Here is a 25,030-nt window from a genome sequence, read left to right as displayed (position 1 = left end):
TTATATGGCACTGTCAGACTGAAAAGAAATGACAAGAAGAAACACAATTATTCAACATATATTACCAACGATATCTATCTTATGTAGTTTTCCGTAAAGTATGATCAGATTACCTTCCCAACATCACGGCTCTTGACTCTCAGCTTGTTGACCTGAGACTCAGCAATGTCAGCGCGCTCCTGAGCCTCTTCCATATCGTTCTGAACCTTCCTGCACCTGGACATATGAGTGTTGGCCTGCTCCTCCTGTGATGGGATAGGAAATATGTTGACTCAGTTGTTAAGGAGACAATGGAAGTTTTGTTAAATTGTAAGTGAAATGATTAGTCAGATAGTTGTCTTACAGCCTCCTCAGACTGTCTCTTGTAAGCCTTGACTTTGAGCTGCAGCTTGTCAACGAGATCCTGAAGCCTGCTCACGATCTTCTTGTCCTCCTCACCCTGCAAAGATTAACATTTGTTAAGTAAAGTGACAGAGGAAACAAATTAAGGTCTCACAAGTGTTTTGAAGTCAACCAAGTTGTACCTGGTAGGTGAGCTCCTTCACTCTCCTCTCATACTTGCGGACTCCTTTAACAGCATCAGCTCCACGTCTCTGCTCGGCCTCCACTTCTGTTTCCAGCTCACGCACCTGAACATGATGGTAAATAACTCATCAATAAGGTGCATCCTCAAACTGATTGATGATGAGCATGTATACTATACAGTGTAATGTTCTCACCCTGGACTCCAGTTTCTGGAGCTGCTTCTTGCCACCCTTCATGGCGAGGTTCTCAGCCTCATCCAGACGGTGCTGCAGGTCCTTGACTGTGACCTCCAGGTTCTTCTTCATCCTCTCCAGATGAGAACTGGTGTCCTGCTCCTTCTTCAGCTCCTCAGCCATCATGGCAGCCTGAAATGATAAATGGTCTCCAGTACAAGTTTCATCTGGTATAAGCCTTAAATCCACGTATTGAGATTGAGATGTTAACTCACATCAGTGATAGCCTTTTTGGCTTTCTCCTCAGCATTCCTTGCTTCCTGAACAGCGTCATCAACTTCAGCCTGAACCTGGACAAGGTCAGACTCCAGCTTCTTCTTGGTATTGATCAGACTGGTGTTCTGAGTATTAACATGAGTCAAATTTAATTTAGTCTGTATTTGTCATGGAAAAAAAAGATCTATATTTCTGTGAATAACTGAAAACCAACCTGAGAGTGAAGCAGGCCAACGCGCTCACTAGCATCAACCAGCTCCTGCTCAGCCACTTTGCGTCCTCTCTCTGTCTGCTCCAGAGCGACTCTCAGCTCCTCAATCTCAGCCAGCATCAGACCATTTCTGCGCTCCACCATGGCAACCTGCTCCTTCATGTCCTCCTGTCCTCTGACAGCGTCGTCAAGGTGCAATAGGGCATCCTGATGATAAAAAGAGTTAGGATGTTAACTTTCTTTCCTGTAAAGCACTTCTCTTTTTCAGTCAACGATCAAAACAAATCTCACCTTGAGCTGTCCCTGGATGTTCCTCAGTTGTTTCTGGGCCTCAGCAGCCTGCCTGTTGGCGTGGCTCAGCTGAACCTCCATCTCATTCAGGTCTCCCTCCATCTTCTTCTTGATTCTCAGGGCATCGTTCCTGCTCCTGATCTCAGAATCAAGAGTGGTCTGCATGGAGTCCATCACCCTCTGGCTGTTCCTCTTGATCTGCTCCATCTCCTCATCCTTCTCTGCCAGCTTCCTGTCAACCTCACCTTTGATCTGGTTGAGCTCAAGCTGGACACGGAGAATCTTGGCCTCCTCATGTTCCAGTGTGCCCTTTAAATTTTAACAATAATTGTTTTAATGAATTTTGAACAGGCATGGGCAAAACTAATTCAATAATTTTTGAATTTATATAATTTTAACTGTAGTACCTCAGCTTCCTCCAGTGCTGTCTGAATCTCACACTTCTCAGTCTCCACAGTCTTCTTGGATTTCTCCAGCTCATGGATGGTCTTTCCGGTCTCACCAAGCTGTTCAGACAGGTCTGAGATCTCCTCTATAGACCAACAAAAAGAAAATATTAAGACTAGTTGTATACAATATACATGATATCTAGGAAACGGTCTACGTCATTGCTCACATTTACTTTGAATAAAGCTCATAAACTACAATTGAATGTCACACTAAATTGGTGAGATTGACGTACGCTGCAGGTTCTTGTTCTCTCTCTTCAATGTCTCCAACTGATCCAGACACTCCTCATAAGAGTTCTTCATCTTGAACAGTTCAGTGCTGAGGGAGCGAGCCTCCTTCAGGGATCCTTCCAGCTCAGACTGGCCCTCTTCATACTTCTGTTTCCATTCTGACAGGACCTATAAACATGTATGTGAGTAAAAAAAAGACATGTATCCTTTAAAAAAGATCTTGTGTTTTGTTGTGGTTGTTTTTGACTTCTCAACCTTAAATCACCTTGTCAAAGTTCCTCTGCTTCTTGTCAAGGTTGGCAGCCAGAGAGTTAGCTCTCTCCACATCGATCATGAGGTCCTCCACCTCAGCCTGCAGCCTCTGCTTGGTCTTCTCCAAAGAGGCACACTTGGAGTTCACAGCCTCGATGGACTCCTCAGCATCCTGCAGGCGCTGGGCAAGCTTTTTCCTGTCACGAAGAAGAATATGCTTGTAATTTACTGTGCAAAAATATTACATTATAATCTTAATATTGAATATAAATGCATTTGTTAATTCAAAAAGGATTCATGTACTTGGACTCCTCCAGTTCCTCGGTGCGCTGGATAGCATCAGTCTCATATTTGCTTCTCCACTGAGCCACCTCACTGTTGGCCTTGGACATGCCTCTCTGGAGCTCAGCCTTGGCCTCCTGCTCCTCCTCAAACTGCTCTCTGAGCAGATCGCAGTCATGGCGGGATGACTGAACGGCGTGGGCCAGGGCATTCTTGGCCTGTTGAACATGTCACACAACATTTTTAACTCACTGGTAAAGTATACATATATTTTGTAAGGGTTTTTAAAGGCGAATTTAGTTATTTAGCTGCTTGGTGTAGCAAAACAATTTCGCAAGAGGTTTGTTTCATTATTATTTTCTATATGATATTATGTATTTTGTGGAGATAATAGCTATTGTTTACCTTCACTTCCTCCTCAATGTGTCTCTTAAGCTCCTCAACCTGCTGAGTGTAAGCCTGTTTGCCTCTGGTCAGCTGGGAAACAAGAGCGTCTTTCTCCTCAAGCTGGCGAGAGAACTCACCTGAAAGACAAAACGTAAATAAGTTCGTAAAAACTGATAAACCCACCCACAGAATGTTTCTCATCAAAGGTGACTCACCATTCTCTGTCAGCAGTCTTGCCCTTTGTGTACTAATGTCATTCAGCTGGCGAACATTCTCATCATTTTTAGCTTTGAGCTCACTCAGCTGGTCCTCAAGAGTTCTGCACATTTTCTCCAAGTTGCCCTGTCAACAATACATGAGCTACATTTAAAAAATGTTTGTTTGACTGATTTAAACATTTTCCATATGCCCTTTTTTTATAGCCACAGTTACTACTACTATTAATGTATAAAAAGTTCATAACATGTAAATATTATAAAACTCTAATACATATAATTTGTCTATTTTTATAACGGTAAAACATATACTTAAAAACAAGCCACTAGCCTTTGCTTTTGCAACTGCCTCCATGTTGCTGGAGAGGTCATCAATCTCCATCTTGTACTCGCTCTTTTCCTTCTCCAGCTTCTGCTTAACCCGCTGGAGGTTGTCGATCTGCTCACCCAACTCTGCAACACTGTCAGCCTGCTTCTTGCGTAGAGCTGATGCGGTAGCTTCATGCTGCAGGGTTGACTCCTCTAGGTCGCGACGCAGCTTCTGGAACTCAGCCTCACGCTTCTTGTTCATCTCAATCTGAGAGGCTGTTGCTCCACCAGCTTCCTCAAGCCTCTCGCTGATCTCCTCAAGTTCCCTGGAGAGGTCAGCTCTCTGTTTCTCAACCTTGGCCCTAGCAGCCCTCTCAGCCTCAATCTCCTCCTCCAGCTCTTCAATGCGAGCCTAGATTTGATGATGGTGACATTAAGAAGTCTTATTAAATAATCTGTACAGTGTTTTTTTTTATAATCTATTGGGTCCACTATTTAATTAAAATATGTTACCTGAAGCTCCTTGATCTTCTTCTGAAGCTGAGCAGCAAGGGACTGTTCATCCTCAATCTTGCTCAGGAGCTGACTTACTTCAAAGTCCCTCCTGTAATAGGAAAGTAAAATAATATTCAGTCAGTGTTATATTTCTAATACCATCAGTCCTTGCTCCACATTAAGTGTTATTTACAGGTGCAGGTCTGTTCTGTTCTGATGTTTATGGATCAGCAAAGTTATTACAATTCACAAGTAATCTTAAAACCCACTTCTTGATTTTCTCATCAGACTGCTGCTTGTCATTCTCCAGATCCATGACGGATTCCTGGGACAGTTTCAGGTCTCCCTCAAGCTTCCTCTTGGCTCTCTCAAGGTCCATGCGGAGCTTCTTCTCTTGCTCCAGTGATCCCTCAAGCTATAAAATAACATTTAACAATATATATAAACTTTAATACAGGCTCAGGGCCCACAGAGAAAAACAACAACAATACATACAAGCAATACATTACATAAAAATATACAGGGAAAGAAAGGCTAAAAAAGGCACTCATGCCAGTGTTCCCAGGGTCTGTCATAAGTTCAATTATTAAATTTGTAGAGCGGTCCAGCCGACTCATAAATTTAAAAGTTATGGAGGTGGTTAGACCCATATTACAAAACAACTCACTGGCTCTAGTACTCCTGGGTTTCTTCAGGAGTATCCTGAGACAGTCATTACGTATAGGCTACTTTCAACCTACGCAAGCTCTCCTTCTTGTAATTCAACCAGAGTGGAGCTGTATAGAGAGGGGTGCAGTAGGCTTTAAACAAATGAATCTTAACATCATCTGTACAGTGGTAGAATTTTCTGACCAACATGTTAGCTTGGACATAGAGCAATCCCCTCTGTCTGCACATGTCGCATTATCCTCCAACGTGTCTGTAATAATGTGCCCTAAGTATTTGGTACTATTGGACTCCCCCAGAGTTTGCCCAGAAAGATGAAAGGCAGGGAACTTAATATCCATGTCATCCTTAGTTCTACAGACCATTACCGAACTCTTATTGGCATTATATTTAACATCAAAATCAACCCCATAATTGGTGCAGATGTTAAGCAGCTGTTGAAACCCACTGCTACTAGGGGATATTAAAGCTAGGTCGTCTGCATACATAAAGTGGTTGACCAGGGAATCACCTATCATACAACTTGTTCTCCATCCCCCCAGCTGCCAGGAAAGGTCGTCCATATAAAGATTGAAAAGCGCTGGTGATAATATACCCCCCTGCCAGACCCCGTTACCAACTTTAAAAGGGGTAGACAAGATGCTCCCCCATCTTACTCTCAAACTCTGGTTCGCATACCAGTAAGCTAGAATGCGTACTAAGCTACTGGGCACACCCCTAAGCTTGGACTTGTTAAACAGCTTAAGGTGGTGGACGCGGTCAAATGCTTTGGATGCATCAATAAACCCTATAAGCATAGTAGAGCCCTTCCTTCTATATGTGTCTATTGCCTCTTTCAGAGCATAAATACATAGGTCGGTACTATGTTTGGCCTTAAAGCCAAACTGATTGTCAGTGGTTGTTATGTATTCACTTATCCTATCAAGGATGAATCTTTCTAGCACTTTGGAGAGAATACTAGCAAGTGCTATGGGTCTATAGTTATCAATACTTACGATCTTACCAGCCTTGACAATACTAGTTTGTGGCATTTATAAGACAGACCGTAAATTCCTTGAGTCTTCTCAATACAAAGAAAAATTGCAATGTCAAATTACTGTTTTCTTACATCATCCACTTGCTGTTCCAGCTTTGTCTTGGCCTTAGTCAGAGAGTTGACTTTGTCTTCCTCTGCCTGGAGATCGTCCAGTGTTTGCTGGTGGCTCTCTTGGAGGGCTTTCTTCTCCTTGGTCAACTTGGCAATGGACTCATCTTGGGATGACATTTCCTCTGTCAAGTTTTTCACCTATAAAGATGATATAAATGTAAAGAATTTTTAATACAACTTAATATTTATACCTACACATACTTGACTCATTAATAGAAACATGTTTATTGTTTTATATCATTGTGTTTATGCGTGCACCTTGTTTTCTGTGGCATGTTTCTCCTTCTCCACTTTAGCCAAGGTGAGCTCCAGGTCATCAATGTCCTTCTTCAGCTCAGAGCATTCATCCTCCAGCTTCCTCTTCTTGGCAGTCAGCTCAGCATTCATTTCCTCTTCATCCTCCAGTCTCTCAGATGTCTCTTTGAGTTTGGCCTCAAGCTGGATTTTGCTCTTAATGAGCCCTTCACACCTTTCCTCGGCATCTGTGAGATTATCCCCTTCCTTTGGTACAATAAGATAATTTGATTACTTTTCTTTGTCAAACATTTTATTATTCAATGCTAATTATTCGTTCAATTAATCTAAAACTAGAGTAAGGTGCACAGAAAGTCAGAAGATGATAGTGTAATTAAACTTTCATTATTATGTTCACAATGTGTATACTTAATAAATTGTACACTTTACGTACCGAAGCCACTTGCAGTTGCAGGTCATTCTTCTCCTGCATCAGGGAAACCATCTTCTCTTCCAGTTCCTTCTTCTTGGCCAGGGCAGTAGCCAGGTCTGTCTTCATCTTATCATAGTTCTCCTTCATCTGACTCAATTCCTTCTCAGTCTCAGCACTCTTCAGAAGAGGTTTGATCTTGAAGTACAGAGACATCCACGGCCAATTCTTCACATTCATGAATGAACGAATGTTGTACTGAAGGGTGAAGACTGCATCTCTACAGAAATAACATTTATTTTTGTGTTATTATTGTTACAACATTACACGTTGTAAATTAAATGAGCAATTCAGTATTGTGGAAACCTACCTCCTTTCCACCATCTTAACAAACTCTGTCCTGCTGAGGAATCCTCTGCAGAAGGCCTGAGTCATGGTCACCAGCTTAGCCAGTTTGTCATCTCTCAATTCCTCCAGGGTACCCAGCAGACCAGCTTTGAAGAACACCTATGGTGTCAAATCAGTCATCAGGACACCGATAATACTTGATTTGTAATAAATAGCAGCTTTTAAAATGCCTATAGAATTTTTACCTTTGTGTGCCCAAACTTGTACTGCGTGTGGTCCACATCAATGGAGCCCAACAACTTCTCTGCACATTTCTTGTTGTCAATGAACTGTCCCTCAGGGATGACGCTGGCATTCAGTACTTTGTATCTACATTAAAATATGATATTGTTACTTATAATTTCCTTCTACGTTTTCCTGTGTCCCTTCATCTACAGAATTAAATTCACTTTCTTTGACTCCGAATTGCATTCACCTCTGCTTGAAGTCACCGTATAAGATTCTGCTGGGGAAACCCTTTCTGCAGATTCTGATGCCCTCCAGCACACCGTTGCACCTCAGCTGGTGGATGACCAAGAAGTTCTCCATCAGACCTGGAAAAAGGTTGTATTTTTTCTAAAACCTTATTTTTGTGACTAGGTTACACAAAATGACAAAAGTTGGATGAAAAACCTTTTTACCTGGGGTCTTTGTCTCATTGGGAATCAGGCAACGATTCCCAATTCCCTCAAGTTGGTCATCAGCTTTCCCAAGTTCTCCTGTGGATCAATAATATGAAAAATTAAGTCAAATATAATTTCTATGTGGGTTCTTTATGTAATCAAAAATATGAAACAATACATACTCTGAAAAGACAAGACACTGTCTGGAAGGAACCACCCTTCTTCTTAGCACCCTTCTTGCCAGCAGCAGCCTCTGAAAAAGGTAGTTGAACAATATCACGATTCCTTGAATTTGTTTTATCGGCCCCAGGTTTATGTCAACATTAAACCTGCATGCTAGTAACATAAATTAAGTATCAGTTTGGACTGATTAGCTTCTTACCGTCAGCTGCAAAATGGGATGCATACAGAAGAGCAAGCAGTTTGTTTGAAGCTTTCTGGTACAGCTGAACAACTGAGTCGTTCAGTGGATCCTTGTTCTTGTCCAGCCAGCCAGTGATGCTGTAGTCCACTGTACCGGCATAGTGAACCAGGGAGAAGTGAGCCTCAGCCTTGCCCTTTGCAGGCTTTGGCTTCTCAAAGGCCTTGGTCTTGCCAAGGTGCTGATCGTGCAGCTTGTTCTTGAAAGTTGTGTCAGAGGCCTTAGGGAACATGCACTCCTCTTCAAGGATGGAGAAGATGCCCATTGGCTGAGAATAATTTACATTTAAAGTTAAAAGTTTATCTGCAGAGGCAACGATTTGCACATGAAGGAAAAAAAGGTCTTCCCAAGTGGCTACTTACCTTCTCAATAAGCTCAATGCAGGCAGCCAAGTCCATACCAAAGTCAATGAACTCCCATTCAATGCCTTCTTTCTTGTACTCCTCTTGCTCCAGAACAAACATGTGGTGGTTGAAGAACTGTTGCAGTTTCTCATTGGTGAAGTTGATGCAAAGCTGCTCCAAGCTGTTGTACTGTAATAGCCAAAATGTATGAGAACATAGGATATTTGTGTACATCTGTTATACTGCTCAGATAGTTTTCAGACCACTCACATCAAAGATCTCAAATCCAGCGATATCCAGCACACCAATGTAGTATTGTCTGGCTTGCTTTGTGTCGAGCATCTCATTGATACGGATGACCATCCACAAGAACATTTTCTCATAGATAGACTTGCACAGAGCTGAGACGGAATTATTGACCTAGAAACAAGGGCAATATTAGAAAACATGCTTGGTTTTTAAAGCACTCCTGGATTTGTAGGTGCTCTGTTGTTGTACCTGTGGAACGGTTTGACCTTTGGTCACCATCTCATTTCCGACCTTGACTCTTGGATAGCACAGACATTTCAGCATGTCAGCTGAGTTCAAGCCCAGAAGGTAACCGATTTTATCAGCCACTGAAGGAAAGAAACATAGTAAGTTCACTGATCTATGTCATGTTGAGAGTCACGTGTTATACATGTGACAGACATCCTTTAAGACATTATTATCACATTTACCCTCATTGCCATCAGGTTCAGCCTGCTCCTCACGCTGCTTTTGCTTGAATTTCATGTTGCCATGATGCATCACAGCACCGGTCAGCTTGAATATGCCGAATTTCTCATCACCGGTGAAGCCCAAGATGTCAATAGCAGTCTGCATTGCACAGAAAAGAAAGTAGTCAACATTTGTGGCATTTGTGTCTTGGATTCTCAATTTTGAAATCTCAAAACAAGTAGGAGATTGTGTTTTACATCTGTTGCAATGAACTCCTCTACATCATCGATGCTTTTGACAGTGATTTCACCCTGACTGATCATGTGGTAGTCATAGGGGTTGGTGGTGATCAGAAGAGCATCTACAAAGAACAGAAGAAATCAGTTAATCAGTCCTCTTGTAACAGCGTCTTAATTCCAACTCCAACTTCCTGTTTTTCACGTTGTGTCATACCCAGCAGCTCCGGCTTGTGGCCTGTCATCAGCTGATAGAAGATATGGTAGCTCCTCTCAGCCGACAACTGGAAGGTGACACGGGACTTCTCCAGCAGATCTACGTTCAACAAATCAAAGTCAGACAAAAAAACATTGCATGTATATCATGACACAACGAATGGCTCCATAACAATTTTAAATTGAAACAAAGGTGACTGATCAAAATGTAGACCATGACTTACATGTTTCAATATCAGCTGAGGCCAGCTTGCCAGCTGTTCCGAAGTGGATTCTGATGAATTTACCCTAAACAAATTAGAGTTAGGTTGGCATGACCCCTGGAATGCAGCTCAAAAAAGCTAATATTTGTTTGATTTGTTTTTACTCACAAAACGAGAGGAGTTGTCATTCCTGATAGTCTTGGCATTACCATAAGCCTCCAGCAGAGGGTTGGCTGCAATGATTTGATCTTCCAGCGAGCCCTACACAAAGAGATTAAAATTCACAGCAATTTGTTTTTAGTAGTTAGAATAGATGTAAACATAATTCTGAGGGAGAACCACTATTTTACCTTAATCTTGCCAGCTGATTCAGCCTTCTTACTACTTGTGGCGATTGCAATAATTGCAAAGTACTGAATGACACGCTTGGTGTTGACAGTCTTTCCAGCACCGGATTCTCCACTGAGGGAAGAAAGGAATAATTTTTGGTTAACTTGTGTTTTCAAAAAAAAATTAAATTTCCTTTTTTCAGGTATGGTAGTATTACTCACGTGATAAGGACAGACTGGTTCTCACGATCTGAAATTAACAATCAGTTAAAACTTTTCCATTTAAAAGATGCATTGTAACTGAAACCAGTTCTGCCAACATTGGTGCATTCACGAGGGATGTGCACAGTTAAATAGTTACTTGGTTATGTGCTCTATGTACCGGTTTTAAATGAGAGAAGAGAGTTTAGGTTATTTTGAAGTTTTAACAGCAGAGCTTTACAGATGAACAACATGGGAAGACTATCTCTTTTTGTCTCAAGGATGATATATGCTTCTACATTTTGGCTGACACGGACTGAAACGGACAGAGAAAAGCTCGGAGAGCTTTACGTGCACCTCTGATTTTTCTAACTATCCTTGGGCATTTCGGAAAGCCTAGGGACAGCCCTTGGCTGTGATTGGACCACTAACGACATCATTTCCGGACCTCAAACTCCCTGTTTCCTTCTTTATATCACAATAAACCCAAACACAACTACGATTCTACGATTAATGTGACAAGTGTGTTAAGCCAGCGCAGTTGTCCGGCTGACGGTGGCTGGTTAGAGCACAAACGGCATGTGTGTACGGTAACATACGGTTATAACGAACTTTCATTGCGGGCTAGCCACCATGCTAACTGCGGTAGTACCAGCGCAAAAACCCGCTGTCACGACTTTAATTCCACTTCTATCATGACACTGTTTCTCAAACACCGTCAGGTTAGAAGCAAACACTGGGTAGTAGTTAGTATCGGGAGTCCCTGCTGACTCTGTGTGGAAGCTGGAGCTGAAGCTAGCTAGCTCCGTGTAGCTTCAAGCCGTGGAAATTAGTAACACAGTTCGGAAACAAGACCGGGGAACCGCTACGCTAAGAAACGATAACATCAGCATTTTGACCCGCTGGGTGTCACTGTATTTTATTTAGTTGCCATCGTTCACTGTGTTTGAGGAAAGCCGGGAGGAGGTTAATAAACAATGTGGACTTCTTCTACGCACAAATGAGGTAGACTTCTCTGAGCATAAATGAAAAAGAGTCCGTGGGATCCGTGCGTCCCTCCGCGAGCCACGGAGCAGCATAATGGAGCCTTTAGTGATACAGAGAACAATGTTGTGCAGAATTTGTTGTTGAAGCGTCATGTTTACACCAGGTTTAACTGTTTGACAGGACCTGAACTTGGGTTGCACCTGCATCATATCAAATTGTATAATTACATGAAACAACATGTGTGGTTGTCTCAGTCTTATTTCATGTCATTTCTGCTTTGACTAATTGTGTTTGTCATGTGAAGTTAAATTCATGTGTCATGTGTCGAACTATCTCACCGGTGAGCATGAACTGATAGGCATTGTCAGAGATGGAGAAGATGTGGGGTGGTGCCTCAATCCTCTTCTTGCCCTTGTATCCTTCCACAACTTGAGCATCGTACACGGGAAGCCACTTGTAGGGGTTCACCACGACACAGAACAGGCCAGAGTAGGTCTGTGAAAGAGAGGAGTTCCCTTGTAATGCCACAATTCCTACATTTGTCATCTTCATCATTTCAATTTGAACTTCATTTTGAGTTTTAGCAGTGGCAAAACAAACAACCTGTGGATTTTTTTTGTTGTGAATCTATATACTCACTCAAGTCTAGGTGTTAGATTGCATACTCACGTAGATCATCCATGATGCATAACGCTCTTTGAGGTTATACAACACGCAAGGCTCGTTGAGGTGGGTCATCATGGCCATGTCCTCAAGCTTGTCGAACTTTGGAGGATTCCTGGGATGGATTTCGTCCTCTTTTACAGTAAGAGTCTGAAATCAATGGACATCGAATGAAAATGAAACTATATTTTTAAGATTATAATTTACAACAGTATTTCATATATATTTTTTTTTTTTGCCTTTTACAAATATGTTTATTGAGCTTTTTATATATTGACATAACAACAATAAAACAACACTCAGTACAACATTGGTCTAGACAGTCTATACATACTTAAAACTCACATTCACCCAATCAGTGCAATGACAACAAGATAAAGATAAAGAGCCTAAGGCTAGCCAAGGACAACATTCGAGAGCACTGAAGCCACTGAAGAGCTGGAAAAGTGAAGATATGGAGTCCAAATGTTTATAAACTGTCCCTCTGAAGAGTGAAGCAGTATTTCATATTTGATTCACCTACCTTCCCAGAATCTGTATCAACTGTGGCTTTGCCCCCCTCTTTCTTCACAAGTTTACCCTTGAGGTACATCTCAGCAGCATCCACCACAAAGAAGGCTGTTTTGGCGTCAAACGGAGCAGTTTGAGCCTCAATCCTCTCCCTCTCGGGCTTCCGGAGGTAGATGGCCGCCGGGCCATAGGCCTCCATCTCTGCGTCTGTGCTCATGATGGCACTTTAGATGGGACTGAAAAGAGGAGAAAATAGTGTTGAATGAATTTGATAGTATTATTTTTCATTATGGAGGTTGTATTATTGCCAACATGTCTTACTTCGGTTTATCCCTCTGGTGTGGCACAGATCTGTTGTTGTCCAAGGATGCCTTTGAAGAGAGATTGAGATGATAATCGAAGAAGACTTTTTGGCATTTTTGTTACATTTGTTGAAACTTGGATATTAGTTTTGTTTTTTTTGTCCTTTGTGACAATCATGTTTTTTCTAAATACTTTTATATGAACAATTAAAATGTTTGGATGTTTCTATCCCCTGTGAAGGTCCTGTTGTGTGCACTCTTGTGGTCACCATCTGGTGGTGTTTTTCTCTTTCTCTATTGCTTTCTGGCTAACAGTTGATAATGATTGGACTTGGTCGCAACCTTTACTAGAAAGACCTCTGCTCTCATTTATCTGAGAAAGACGTTTCAGATAAAAAATTAGCATTGTTAAAATGACAGAATAAAACAGTATGCAGAACTGCTCTTTTATAAATCCTGTACTCTGGCTTTTTGTCCTGCACCTGTATCAAGTTGTCAAGGTGAGTACACATTGAATTCCACTGACAATCATTGAAGACAACACAAAGTTAAATATTTAATACTGCCTTGTGCCCACGACAGGAAACAGCATTAACACTATTTAAGTTTTACTCACTAAAAAACATTTTCAAATTAGCCATTAAAGTAGCTGCAAAATGTATTGAACATCTTTGTAAACAATGTGTTTGAATCATGGTATTATCAATGTACTTGATAACATGACATTACAAATATGATGAGTGACATTAATGTTATAATAATTGTCAGTAAAAGCAAATTATGTGAGCACAAAGGCACAAAGCACTTACCTGTGTTGGATGCCTGTCAGTTCTCAGAGGAGTTGGAGGCTACTGCTTTTATAGAGGTGGGGACTGCCTAGTCAGCAGCAGCCTCCCACTAGATTTGGTCAAGCATACCTGACATTTTAAGACCCATTTTTCTTTTTATGTGTCTTAAGATATGACATTGAAACAGTCCTAAAATAGCAATTGAACAAAATAAAATCGAATATTGACAAGATTAAAAATCAGGAGGAAGAAAGTAAGCTCATAGAATAGCTTCAGACTGCATTATTGTATAGTAGGCTAAATACGTGTCTAAACTTACAAACAAATATCTAAATAATCTGATAAGAACTTTCTTTTTTGAACCCATAAAGATATTTGCTTTAAGATACTTTTAAACGTCAAGTATTGAGTTTGAGCTTGTCAGCTTGTCCACATTTCAGATATTTGAAATACAGTCAACCTGAATATTGTCATGATTATAACCAATATTATTAAGTAACCTTTAGCTTTGTAAGTTACTATCCATCATTTACCACTGATTAATTTGAAGAGAATAACATGTGATACTGGTTATAGCATGTAACATGTTTTATAGAGAAACATTGGATGTAACTTTCTTTCATTCTTCCCATAACATGAGTGGTGGCAAAGTCCAAAATAGATGCTGTGCAATCCATACACATGTTTTTGAATCACTTATTTACTCCGATAAATAATTTACTTTTATAAATTTAGGTTCTGACTTACTTGAGAGAGATTTCATTGTTTTATAATGACATCTCTCCCTTTACCCCTGCAGTTTAACGTGTCTGTAGCCAGGATTGGAACTTAAATTTGGAGAAGCCTCCAAGTGCCACTGGTATACAGTTGCAGCACATTGGCACATCTTGTGTTCCTCTAATACAACTGAATGTAAGGCCCTTTCCATAAAGTTCAAGTGGCATTACACCTTGCCTTAAAAGGTATAGAAATGTGTTTGCCAACAAGGCTGAGATAAGACCTATATTAAGTCCCACTCGGACGTCGAAGGTCTTTATCCTCGGGTTGTATTAGATTCTGAGGATGTTGTTGCTGTTATGGAAACCTTGTGTCCTTGAAAAACTATGTGACTCTCATTTTCAGACATTGCTGGAATTGGCCCCAAAATAAATCCACATACATAATCCTACACAAACAGCTGACAGCCTTCCAAGTGCCTTTCAAAAGCATTAACATTGTATTAAACAATAATAGTTTTACAACTGTTTTTATAACTTTACCTTATAACTGAAAAAATGACTCAACAGTTTATCTGTGTCTAGAAGCCACACATGTTGTAAACCAACATGTCAAGATGGTGAATGCTTATGTTGTAGACAAACATTTCACCCTTGCAGATAAACATGAGGGCCTGGGGCATTGTGCTAAAGTTTATATGCTCTGTTTTATGCTAATGCAGACATGGCTTAAATGAAACCACTGTCATTTGAACCATGATTACTCTGCTTAGTTTTGCATTGTGCAACATTTCTCTTGGGCTATATAAAAGCAATCAGCAGAGCTTAGCCAAGATTAAAGACAATTATGTATCTTATTTCTGATTACTGCAAAAAAAACAAAACCCGGACACATAAGGTTATATCCTTCAGAGCCTCTGGGCCCTGACAGAGAAAGCCTGGTCACCTTGGGCAGCAAGGGCAGGATGTCCGATCTCAGGTTGCGACTTGGATTGTATGGAGTTAAGAGCTGCGAAATGTAAGTGGGGGCCAGGCCATGTTGGGCTTTGTATGTTATTAAAAGAATCTAAAAAATCAAACCTGAATTTAAGGCAAGGATTGGCGTGACATGAGACCTACGGCTTGTTTTACAGGGCGTTGCAATAGTCTAGACGGGAAAAGACAAAGACACGCATAAGCTTTTCTAGGTCAGGGAGAGATATAATGGATTTAATTTAGAAAAGACTTTGTATGTGGAAGTAGCAGGATTTAATGATTTCATTAACATTTGTTTTAAAATTCAGATTGGAAACAAATGTGACAGCTTGATTTTTAGCTGTTGTTTTAATATTGGTTGCCAGGACACCGAGAAATGACACGAGCTAAAGTGACTCAGCATGATTTAAAACACAGACTTTGTAAATGCCAGATAAAGCACAAGCTAAACCAATTGTGTGCCGTTTCAGGTCATGTCCTAGATACAGAGGATCTCTTCCGGACTACAAACATCCTGAGTTTTGTAGTTTTTTGCCCCTCCCTACGCGTTGGCGCACTCTGTGACGCAACCGGAAGTAGCCCTCAGGACTACACGCTTTGAGAGGTCGGCTAACTAGCTTCAGCTAAAGTTTGCGTTTCTTATTGTCTGGAGCGGCTCCTGTCCCGTTCGTTTCCCTCTTTAGGAAGAAATGCCGTCGCTGAACGAAAAACCCGATGTTATGTTTGTAAGTTTCCCCATTCACATATTATACTGTAGCTATGTACGTTTGGTGAGAACGCGTTTAGCTAGCTAGCCCTTTCTAAGCTGAACTGTTTAAGTTGTTGTAGTTCGTAGGCTGGGAATCAGAGATTTGTGTACATGCTTGTCTTCTACACCTTTATTAAACGTTTATGAAATGTGTGCTCACAATGGTCGAGGTTAATTTGTTCCCAGTTAATTTAAACGTCATTGTAACGTCACGATGTCGCGCTAATGTTAGCTTTAGCACACGCTACGTCGACTCCTCTTTTTAAAATGGTGTTTTGTGTTGTGGTTTCTCAATGTTAGGAGGACGATGATCTGCCCTATGAAGAGGAGATCATCCGGAACCCGTACTCGGTCAAGTGCTGGATGCGTTACATCGAATTCAAGCAGAACGGAACCAAATCCACCCTGAACATGATCTACGAGCGGGCTCTGAAGGAGCTGCCTGGCAGGTAACCAACACACAGACTGCTGAATGAAAACAAACTAACCCTGAATCCCTAATCAGGCTGCTAATGAAACCTGAAAGTCCTCAGATCAAGTGTCAGATCACAACATTGTTAAAGAAAGTTATTAAGTTTGACTTTTTTTTTAGAACTTTATTGAAGAGAAACACAAACATTCCTTGACAACATCACGAATTATATATGACAGACTGATTAGTGAAAAATAATAAAGAAATAAAGAAATAAATGGACAGTTAAGACATTCCATTGTACCACAGGATTCCCCTCAGTTAGAGAGGTATCCTGCAATAGGTAGCCACCTCCTCACTAAAACATCAGACCTTAATTTCTAATTGAGCAGTTAAAGCCTCCATTCCATAGACCTCCCTCAGCTTCTGGTTCCACTGTGCCACGGTAGGTGGCTGTGGATTCAACCATTTTATTGTCACCATTTTCCTAGCAGTCATCAAGAGTATATGTAACAAGTGCTCTTGGTCTCTTGTGCCTTCAGGAGTCAGATCGAAAAGAAACTGACTTGGGGTGAACAGTATATTAATTCCCAAAACTGTATCTATCTCACTCTTTATCCCCTTCCAGAAAGGAAGCATCACTGGGCAATCCCAAAATATGTGTGAGTGGTCGCCAACCATTCCACATCGTCTCCAGCAGTTTATTGCCGCTGGATTATCTGCAAATGTAGAGACCACGGAGGGCGTCTTAAAGAACCTAGTCTTCATCTTCCAATCAAACTCCTTCCACATGTTACTATTGATACCTTTATGACATCCAATGCACATTGTTTCCCACTCCCCATCCTCAATTTTAATATTTAACTCCAGCTCCCATTTGTTTTTAACATAAAAAGTGTTGTCTGATGTATCCAGTAACAGATTTCTGTATATATGGGAAACATGCTTTTTACTGGGTAAGTGATGTTTAGTTATATTAATAAAGTAAATTTCCATGTTCGTTGGAGCATTTTTGATTATATTCCAATCTGTATGGTTTGTAATGTAATTTCTTATCTGAAAATACCGGAACATATCACTTTGGGGTAAAAGGAATTTGTCTTGTAGATAGGAGAATGGCTGTATACCGGTGTTTAAGTTTGACTTTTAATGAGTTTTTTAATAGTCTAAAAGTACTTGCCTATTATCGACCTGTTTTTTATTAACCGCTGCCCGCTTATTTACAGTTATAAGCTGTGGTACAGTTACCTGAGAGAGAGACGGAAACAGGTCAAAGGGAAATGCATCTTGGAATCGTCTTATGAAGAGATCAATAATTGCCATGAAAGGGCTCTGGTGTTCATGCATAAGGTAATATCTCCTTTTAAACTCCGTCCTGAAAGTCCTGACAGATAATGTGATACCGTGTTCTGTGATGTGCTTGAAACTAACACAAGTCTTTCCTCAAACTAGATGCCCAGAATATGGCTCGATTACTGCCAGTTCCTTGTGGCTCAGAGCAAGATCACAAGAAGTCGGCGAACATTTGACCGGGCGCTCCGAGCACTTCCTGTCACTCAGCACCCGCGCATCTGGCCTCTGTATCTCCGCTTCGCCCGTAACGTGTCCCTGCCTGAGACTGCTATCCGTGTGTATCGGAGGTATCTTAAGGTGAGAGAATGGCGCACAACCCCATTTCCCTACAGCAGTTGATATTAAGGAAGGCATGACTTCGGATTAGATTTTATAATTGGGTTTACACTGTGGTGTGACTAGGGTTGCAAAATTCCGGGAATATTCAAACTTGGAAACTTTCCATGGGAATTAACGGGAATAAACTGGACATTTTTGTGGATAATTTATACTAACTGTATTTACCTTGTCATATACAGACATAAATATAAACATTTTGTTTTGTCATAGGCTGATTTGAGCCCTGAGGAAACTTTGGGCACTTGACTATATGCTTCTGCATCGTTGTGTCATTCTTAACATAGGTCTTTGCACAGTATTTGCAAATGTACACAGCCTTTCCTTCTACATTGGATGGGGTGAAATGTCTCCACACATGAGAGAGTGCACGTGGCATTGTTCTGTAGAATAAGATGAGAAAAAAGTTTGTAAAAAAACACTAATGCAATGCCAGAGATATAAATAGTTAGCCAAACAATTGGAATCGTCTGTAAACATATTTTACAATTGATGGATAAATGAATGGAAATAGTCTAGATGAACAGATGAACAATCCTCAATCAGCATGCTAATATATTTTCCTGAGTAATATCATGGAAACTTACCTGACTAGTCCTGCACTCTACAGCAGGCCTCAATAGCCCTGCTGTAGAGTGAAGCATGCTGGGAGTTATCTGTGCATGTGATGGAAGAATGCACAGTGGAGGCTTGAAACTCAACGTTCCATACATCTTTAAAATAGAGTTTTGAATGATGTTTATTTTGCTCAGCGTTTAATTTGCTCATTTTTTTTTTTTTTTCAAAATTCCCGAGCTTAACTTCCCATGGAAATTTACTGGAAACTTTCCGCCCCTTTGCAACCCTAGGTGTGACATCTCTGAATGCATGTCCCCGTAAATATCCAAAGATTCTCAACTGAGAGAAAGGTTACTGGATTTTCTGCTAGTCGTGATTAGATAAATTAATTATCTAAAAGGTCATAACATCATTCTATATCGAGCTATAGTTGGAATAAGACATATTCTAAAAATGTTACAATCAAACTGTTTAAGATTACTGTTCATGGGGATAATGACAATGTGATGTTCATCTTTTTGTTTCATGTAGCTTTCTCCACAAAACGCAGAGGACTACATCGACTACTTACGATCTGTTGGCCGCTTGGATGAAGCTGCTGTGCGACTGGCAGCTGTTGTGAATGACGAAAGATTTGTGTCCAAAGAGGGAAAATCTAACTATCAAGTAAGATTTGAGTCTCATCACCTGCCACTGTTGACAGCTTTTTGTACTTTTAAAGCTGAAAATGAAACGATAAATCTGTTTTCTACTTTTCTCTTGAACAGCTGTGGCATGAGCTGTGCGACCTAATCTCCCAGAACCCCGACAAGGTGACTTCCCTGAATGTGGGAGCCATCATCCGAGGAGGCCTCACCCGCTTCACTGACCAACTTGGAAAACTTTGGTGCTCTTTAGCTGACTATTACATCAGGAGCGGCCACTTTGAGAAGGTATGTTTCATCTCACTCTTTTATTCATAACATAAAGCACTTAACACATGTAGCTCACTAATAGTAATTTACAGTGTGCTGGATTGAATCGCTGATTTTTAATTATCTACATCAGGCCCGCGATGTATACGAGGAAGCCATCCTTACAGTGGTGACAGTGAGGGATTTCACACAAGTGTTTGACAGCTACGCCCAGTTTGAGGAGAGCATGATTGCTGCCAAGATGGAGACCACAGCTGAGAATGGGCAGGATGAAGAAGGTGTGTGTGGATTCATTAAAATTAATATCTACAATACGTGTACACACTTGATTTCACGTCTCTTCTAATGCATGCTGTGCTCTTTGTGCCTCTCCTCCTAGATGACATCGACCTGGAGCTTAGACTTGCCCGCTTCGAGGAGCTCATAGCCCGGCGGCCTCTCCTTTTGAACAGTGTTCTGCTGAGGCAAAACCCCCATAATGTGCACGAGTGGCACAAGCGGGTAAAGTTGTATGATGGCAATCCACGACAGGTGAGTGTTGGGTCGTGAACGTATAATACATATTCTTTGGACAGGGTCAGTGCACACACAAACATAATGCTGCCTCTGTACTAATGAGTCCATGCTCACAATGTTTTGCAGATTATCAACACGTACACCGAGGCAGTACAGACAGTGGATCCGATAAAGGCCACAGGGAAGCCTCATTCTCTCTGGGTCTCCTTCGCTAAATTCTATGAGGAGAATGAGCAGCTGGATGATGTAAGTCATGGAGGTCTTTTCACTCTGGTTTTCAAACCATCGGCTCTTAAAAATCAAATGAGGCTCTGTTATATTTGTCACTCAGGCCAGGACAATCTTTGAGAAGGCCACCAAGGTGACCTACAAGCAGGTGGATGATCTGGCTGCAGTGTGGTGTGAATATGGAGAGATGGAGCTCCGCCATGAGAACTATGAACAGGCACTGCGCATACTGAGGGTGAGACCCCTCTGCAGGGATTATTATTGGTGCAGTTTGTACAATAGATATTGTGCTAGATGTTTAGTAGCATCTAGTGGCAAGACGGAGAAACTACAACGTTTTCAGGTTCTTTGTCTTCAAATCTTTGTTTAAGGGCACATTATCTAACTTAAGACCTGGTAACTGTAGAGATGATCACAGATGATATCTGATGCAACATATTTTAATAAACTTCAGTGTAGAGGTTTTGTATAATGGTTACCTTGACTTGAGTTCTCTCTCTTGTCGTTTCAGACAATAAAGAGATGTTCATTTACTTTCTGGGGAATCAAAACCAAATGAAAGCCTGTTAGAATATATTTGTTGCAGCTCTGCTAGTTTAGAGATCATAAAATCTCAACAAAAGTGTTATTGTTTTCCAATACTTGCATTTCACTCTGCATGAATTGAAATGCTTTTGAGGACCGAGTGTAATGTACTGGATTGTAAATTCCTTAAACGAATAAATCCACTCAAGAATGTGAGTATAAATGCTTTGTTTATATGATTTTTGTTTCTTCCATGATTTGCATATAGAAAGCTACAGCCATCCCATCTAAGAAAGCAGAGTACTTTGATGTATCCGAGCCAGTCCAAAACAGGGTGTACAAGTCCCTGAAGGTCTGGTCTATGCTGGCAGACTTGGAGGAGAGTCTGGGCTCGTTCCAGGTATGTTCACTCCACGTCACTAAGTTTCCAAGCCAACTAAATACAGTAGGTTTGATTTAAATTACAGTTAAACTCTGGGACATTTGCTTCTTAGAATCTTCATTTCCTTTAACTGTTGATGCTACTTTTCTCTCAATCGTATTGTTTTTGATTTCAGTCTACGAAGGCCGTGTACGACCGTATCATTGACCTCCGCATCGCGACGCCACAGATCATCATCAACTATGCCATGTTCCTTGAAGAACACAACTACTTTGAGGAGAGCTTCAAAGTAATAACACGATACTAAACCCACATTTACTTTCAGTGTGCTATGCCCAGCGCCAATTTGAAGAATTATTAATGTCTTTGTTAACACCTGCTGTGTTTCAGGCCTATGAGCGTGGTATTGCTCTCTTCAGGTGGCCCAACGTTTACGACATCTGGAACACTTACCTCACCAAGTTCATCGATCGATACGGCGGCAAGAAGCTGGAGAGAGCAAGAGACTTATTTGAACAAGCCCTTGATGGCTGCCCCCCCAAGTTTGCCAAGAGTAAGTAGCTTTTTAAAGGGACATTGACAACTTTTGAATGTTATTTTTTTTTTTTTATATATGATTTATTTGTAAAGATTTTTTTCAAAAACAAGACTTAATGTACATTACAGCCCCCCCACCCCCCTCCCCTTCCCAAAACAAATATACAACTAAAGCAATTTGATACACAAACAGAAAAGAAAAACATCCACTCACATCCACTCACACACACACACACATAAGCACATCCACTTGCATTAATTGAGCAATGTAAAGAATATAAAAAAGGAAGACAGAAAACATATACATTGCAATAAATAATACAAGGGAAGAAAAAAAAAAATATATATATATATATAAAATAAAATAAATAATAATAATAATAATAAATATATACAAAAATAATAATGCTGCATGCTGCTAATATGTGCTACCGATAAGGATAGTTAAAACAAGGCGTGGTGCATTGTTGGGGCGAATCAATCAATGGTGGCCATATCTAGTTGGGTAGACCTGACATGATCTAAGAAGGGTTCCCAGACCTTACAGAACTTAGTAGAGGTGCCACGCAAAGAGTACTTAAATTTTCTAATGTCATAAAATGAAGGGCATCTCTAAGCCATTGAGAGTGGGATGGGGGGTAGGAGTTCTTCCAATGTAGCAAGATAACACGCCTCGCTAAAAGTGAGAGAAATTAAACAAACGAACTGTTCCCCTGTGCCTTTCCTTTCAGCCATATACCTGTTGTACGCCAAATTGGAGGAAGAGTATGGATTGGCGCGGCATGCCATGGCTGTATATGAGAGAGCGACACAGGCAGTGGACAATGATGAGAGACATCACATGTTCAATATCTACATCAAGAGAGCAGCTGAAATTTATGGTGTCACTTACACCAGAGCAATTTATCAGAAAGCCATTGAGGTATGGAAACATTTTTCTGATGTTGATAATGACATTTAAATGTTGTCTTAAATTAACTTTTTGGGGGGGGGAATTCAAATGCATATGTTCCATTATTCTATTCAGTACTTTATTAACTCAAATTCTGAATTGTAATTTTTTATTTTACCAGGTCCTTCCAGATATACATGCGAGGGACATGTGTCTGCGGTTTTCTGACATGGAGAGTAAACTGGGTGAGATTGATCGGGCCAGAGCAATCTACTCCTACTGCTCCCAGATCTGTGACCCAAGGGTGAGCACAACCACCTCCAGACATTCTAAATCAAATGTCCCGCTTCGATAAACGGTGTATACATGTTACATTTCTCCTGACTTACCCGTGAACTTGGTCTTTCAGGTGACAGCTACTTTCTGGCAGGCCTGGAAAGAATTTGAGATCCGCCATGGAAACGAGGACACCATTAGAGAAATGCTGAGGATCAAACGCAGTGTCCAGGCCACATACAACACCCAGGTCAACTTCATGTCCTCGCAGATGATGAAGGCCACAACAAGCACCACAGGCACTGGTGAGTGACCTTACTCTAGTTTGTTGTTCTGTGAAAAGTATTTTTCTGTGTATGAGCCACACATGCTGCATTTTCCCCAAAATCCTGAGGTTACATTAGAAAGCGACCGATTCATTTATTTGAGTTTTTTAATGTTTGCGCTTGTATATATTATATATATATATATATTTTCACTCGTTCCCAGTGTCAGACCTTGCTCCAGGCCAGATGGGACTTGATGACATGAAGATGTTGGAGCAGAAAGCACAACTGCTTGCTGCAGAAGCCGAGCAGGACAAACCTAAGCTCAAAGAGAAGATTCTCTTCGTCAGGTTTGTGGTTCATCTGGTTTTTACCCAAATGATTATTTGTATTTTACAAAACTGGACGACATTCTTCAGAGGAAGATGAAACTCTTAGGTCATATTCTCCTCTTTGTTTATGCAGGAGTGACACTTCTCGCACTGAGTTGGCTGAGCTTGCCAAACAGGCTAATCCTGATGAGATCGACATTGATGATGATGAGGATGACGACGAAGGCCAAGGACCAGAAGGTGAGTGGCATCATCTGCAAAACAGAAACATATGGGGATTTTAACTACTGACATGTTTTATTAATGAAAATGCATGTACTTATTGTCTTCTCCTTGGGCCTTTTACAGAGGTGCAGCTTGAACAGAAGAGCGTCCCCACAGCTGTCTTTGGAGGACTTAAAGACGAGTGAAAGATGCTTTTTCTCACTGAACTTTGCAAAGATGCATTCTTCTGATATCTCTTGTGATAATTGAATAGGCTCTATTTTTTAATTTAGTATAAATATTCAGTTGTGTCCACTTTATTTTAATACAATGTGATAAACAAAAGTTGAGAAGTTCAGTACAGAAAGAAGCAATCCTTAGTTTTGGCCACAAGGTGTCAGTCCTTAGTATGTGACTCAAGATACTTGTGCAATTGAGCCTTTTGTCTATAATTAAATACTGTTGTGGTTACATGTTAACTCTGAATGAAATCTGATGTTGTTTGACTTTGTTACCGAACAACATTTGTAAAAGAATTTACAGTGAAAACACATTTGTACACTTAATAAATGCAGAGATCTTCCTCTGACAGGAAGCTCTGCCCTAGAAAACGTAGGGGAGGAGCGTAGTTTCTTCTCAGGAGCATTCACTTGAAAGTGGAGCTTCCCATTGTTGGCTTGAGGATCACTAGTAGGTGTGTCTTGTGTTCTGAAAAGATCTCGTGACTTGTATACATGTATCACTATCTAAATATTGATTTCATGATTTTCGCTTACTTTGTATTGTACACTCGAGAAACAGTTTGTGCAATTGTTTGAATAATAGAAAAAAAGACATTCATAGTTAAGTAAACCTGCAGTGATTAAAGTCACAAGTTGTGACTTTAATAAGTAATGCAATAGAAATCCTACTTGTGACCCAATACAGTTTTACAGCTCTTCGTGTACAAACAAGAATTTGTAATGTTTTCTTATTGCCACACTGCATAACTTTGATGTCTGTGAATCATCCTCCGAACAACCCTGGCTGTGTCAAGATCGTCTCTTCCAGTCTCTGAAATAAATAAATAAGCTGTAATAAAAATTGATTTATATTTGCTAAATACAGTAACTTGTATGTGAAAGTCTGCTCCAGGAAACACAGAGCAGGAGTCTGCAGCATCCATGTCTCACATTATGGATATATTGACTTTGTGTACAGTCTAGCAACTGTCCTTAATTCACACACAACTAAAATGTGGCTCCTATAATACATGTTTAACTAGATGCTAGAAGGTGATGATCTACTTCATTGTTTCATGTAAAAGGCCTCATGCTTTGAATTGTTTCCACACCATCACAAAGAGTTAAACTGGCCGAACTGGAAAATGAACTGACTA

At 40.7% G+C, this 25,030-nt stretch overlaps 2 protein-coding genes and 1 pseudogene across 2 annotated transcripts; 1 reads left to right on the top strand and 2 right to left on the bottom strand.

The window, feature by feature from the left end:
- LOC133023736 (myosin-7-like) lies at positions 1-881 on the bottom strand. Its single transcript, XM_061090798.1, has 5 exons — positions 720-881; positions 525-629; positions 344-439; positions 114-245; positions 1-18 (listed from the first exon to the last, which is right to left on the bottom strand). Exons 1-5 carry the CDS (start codon positions 879-881, stop codon positions 1-3), a joined length of 513 nt encoding a protein of 170 aa, XP_060946781.1.
- Positions 882-964: 83 nt separating this feature from the next.
- Positions 965-12,609, bottom strand: LOC133022560 (myosin heavy chain, fast skeletal muscle-like; annotated as a pseudogene).
- A 3,148-nt stretch (positions 12,610-15,757) lies between these two features.
- Positions 15,758-24,758, top strand: xab2 (XPA binding protein 2). The gene is made up of 19 exons (XM_061089531.1): positions 15,758-15,898; positions 16,222-16,370; positions 17,560-17,683; positions 17,786-17,983; positions 19,112-19,246; positions 19,348-19,512; positions 19,628-19,772; positions 19,874-20,025; positions 20,137-20,256; positions 20,342-20,473; positions 21,032-21,163; positions 21,321-21,434; positions 21,536-21,698; positions 22,414-22,604; positions 22,756-22,878; positions 22,984-23,155; positions 23,340-23,466; positions 23,582-23,688; positions 23,797-24,758. Exons 1-19 carry the CDS (start codon positions 15,863-15,865, stop codon positions 23,856-23,858), a joined length of 2,547 nt encoding a protein of 848 aa, XP_060945514.1. The 5' UTR covers positions 15,758-15,862; the 3' UTR covers positions 23,859-24,758.
- Positions 24,759-25,030: the final 272 nt, after the last annotated feature.

The sequence above is a fragment of the Limanda limanda genome, chromosome 17 (assembly GCF_963576545.1).
Source record: "Limanda limanda chromosome 17, fLimLim1.1, whole genome shotgun sequence".
Taxonomy (NCBI): domain Eukaryota; kingdom Metazoa; phylum Chordata; class Actinopteri; order Pleuronectiformes; family Pleuronectidae; genus Limanda; species Limanda limanda.
This window is presented reverse-complemented; position numbering and strand designations above follow the sequence as displayed.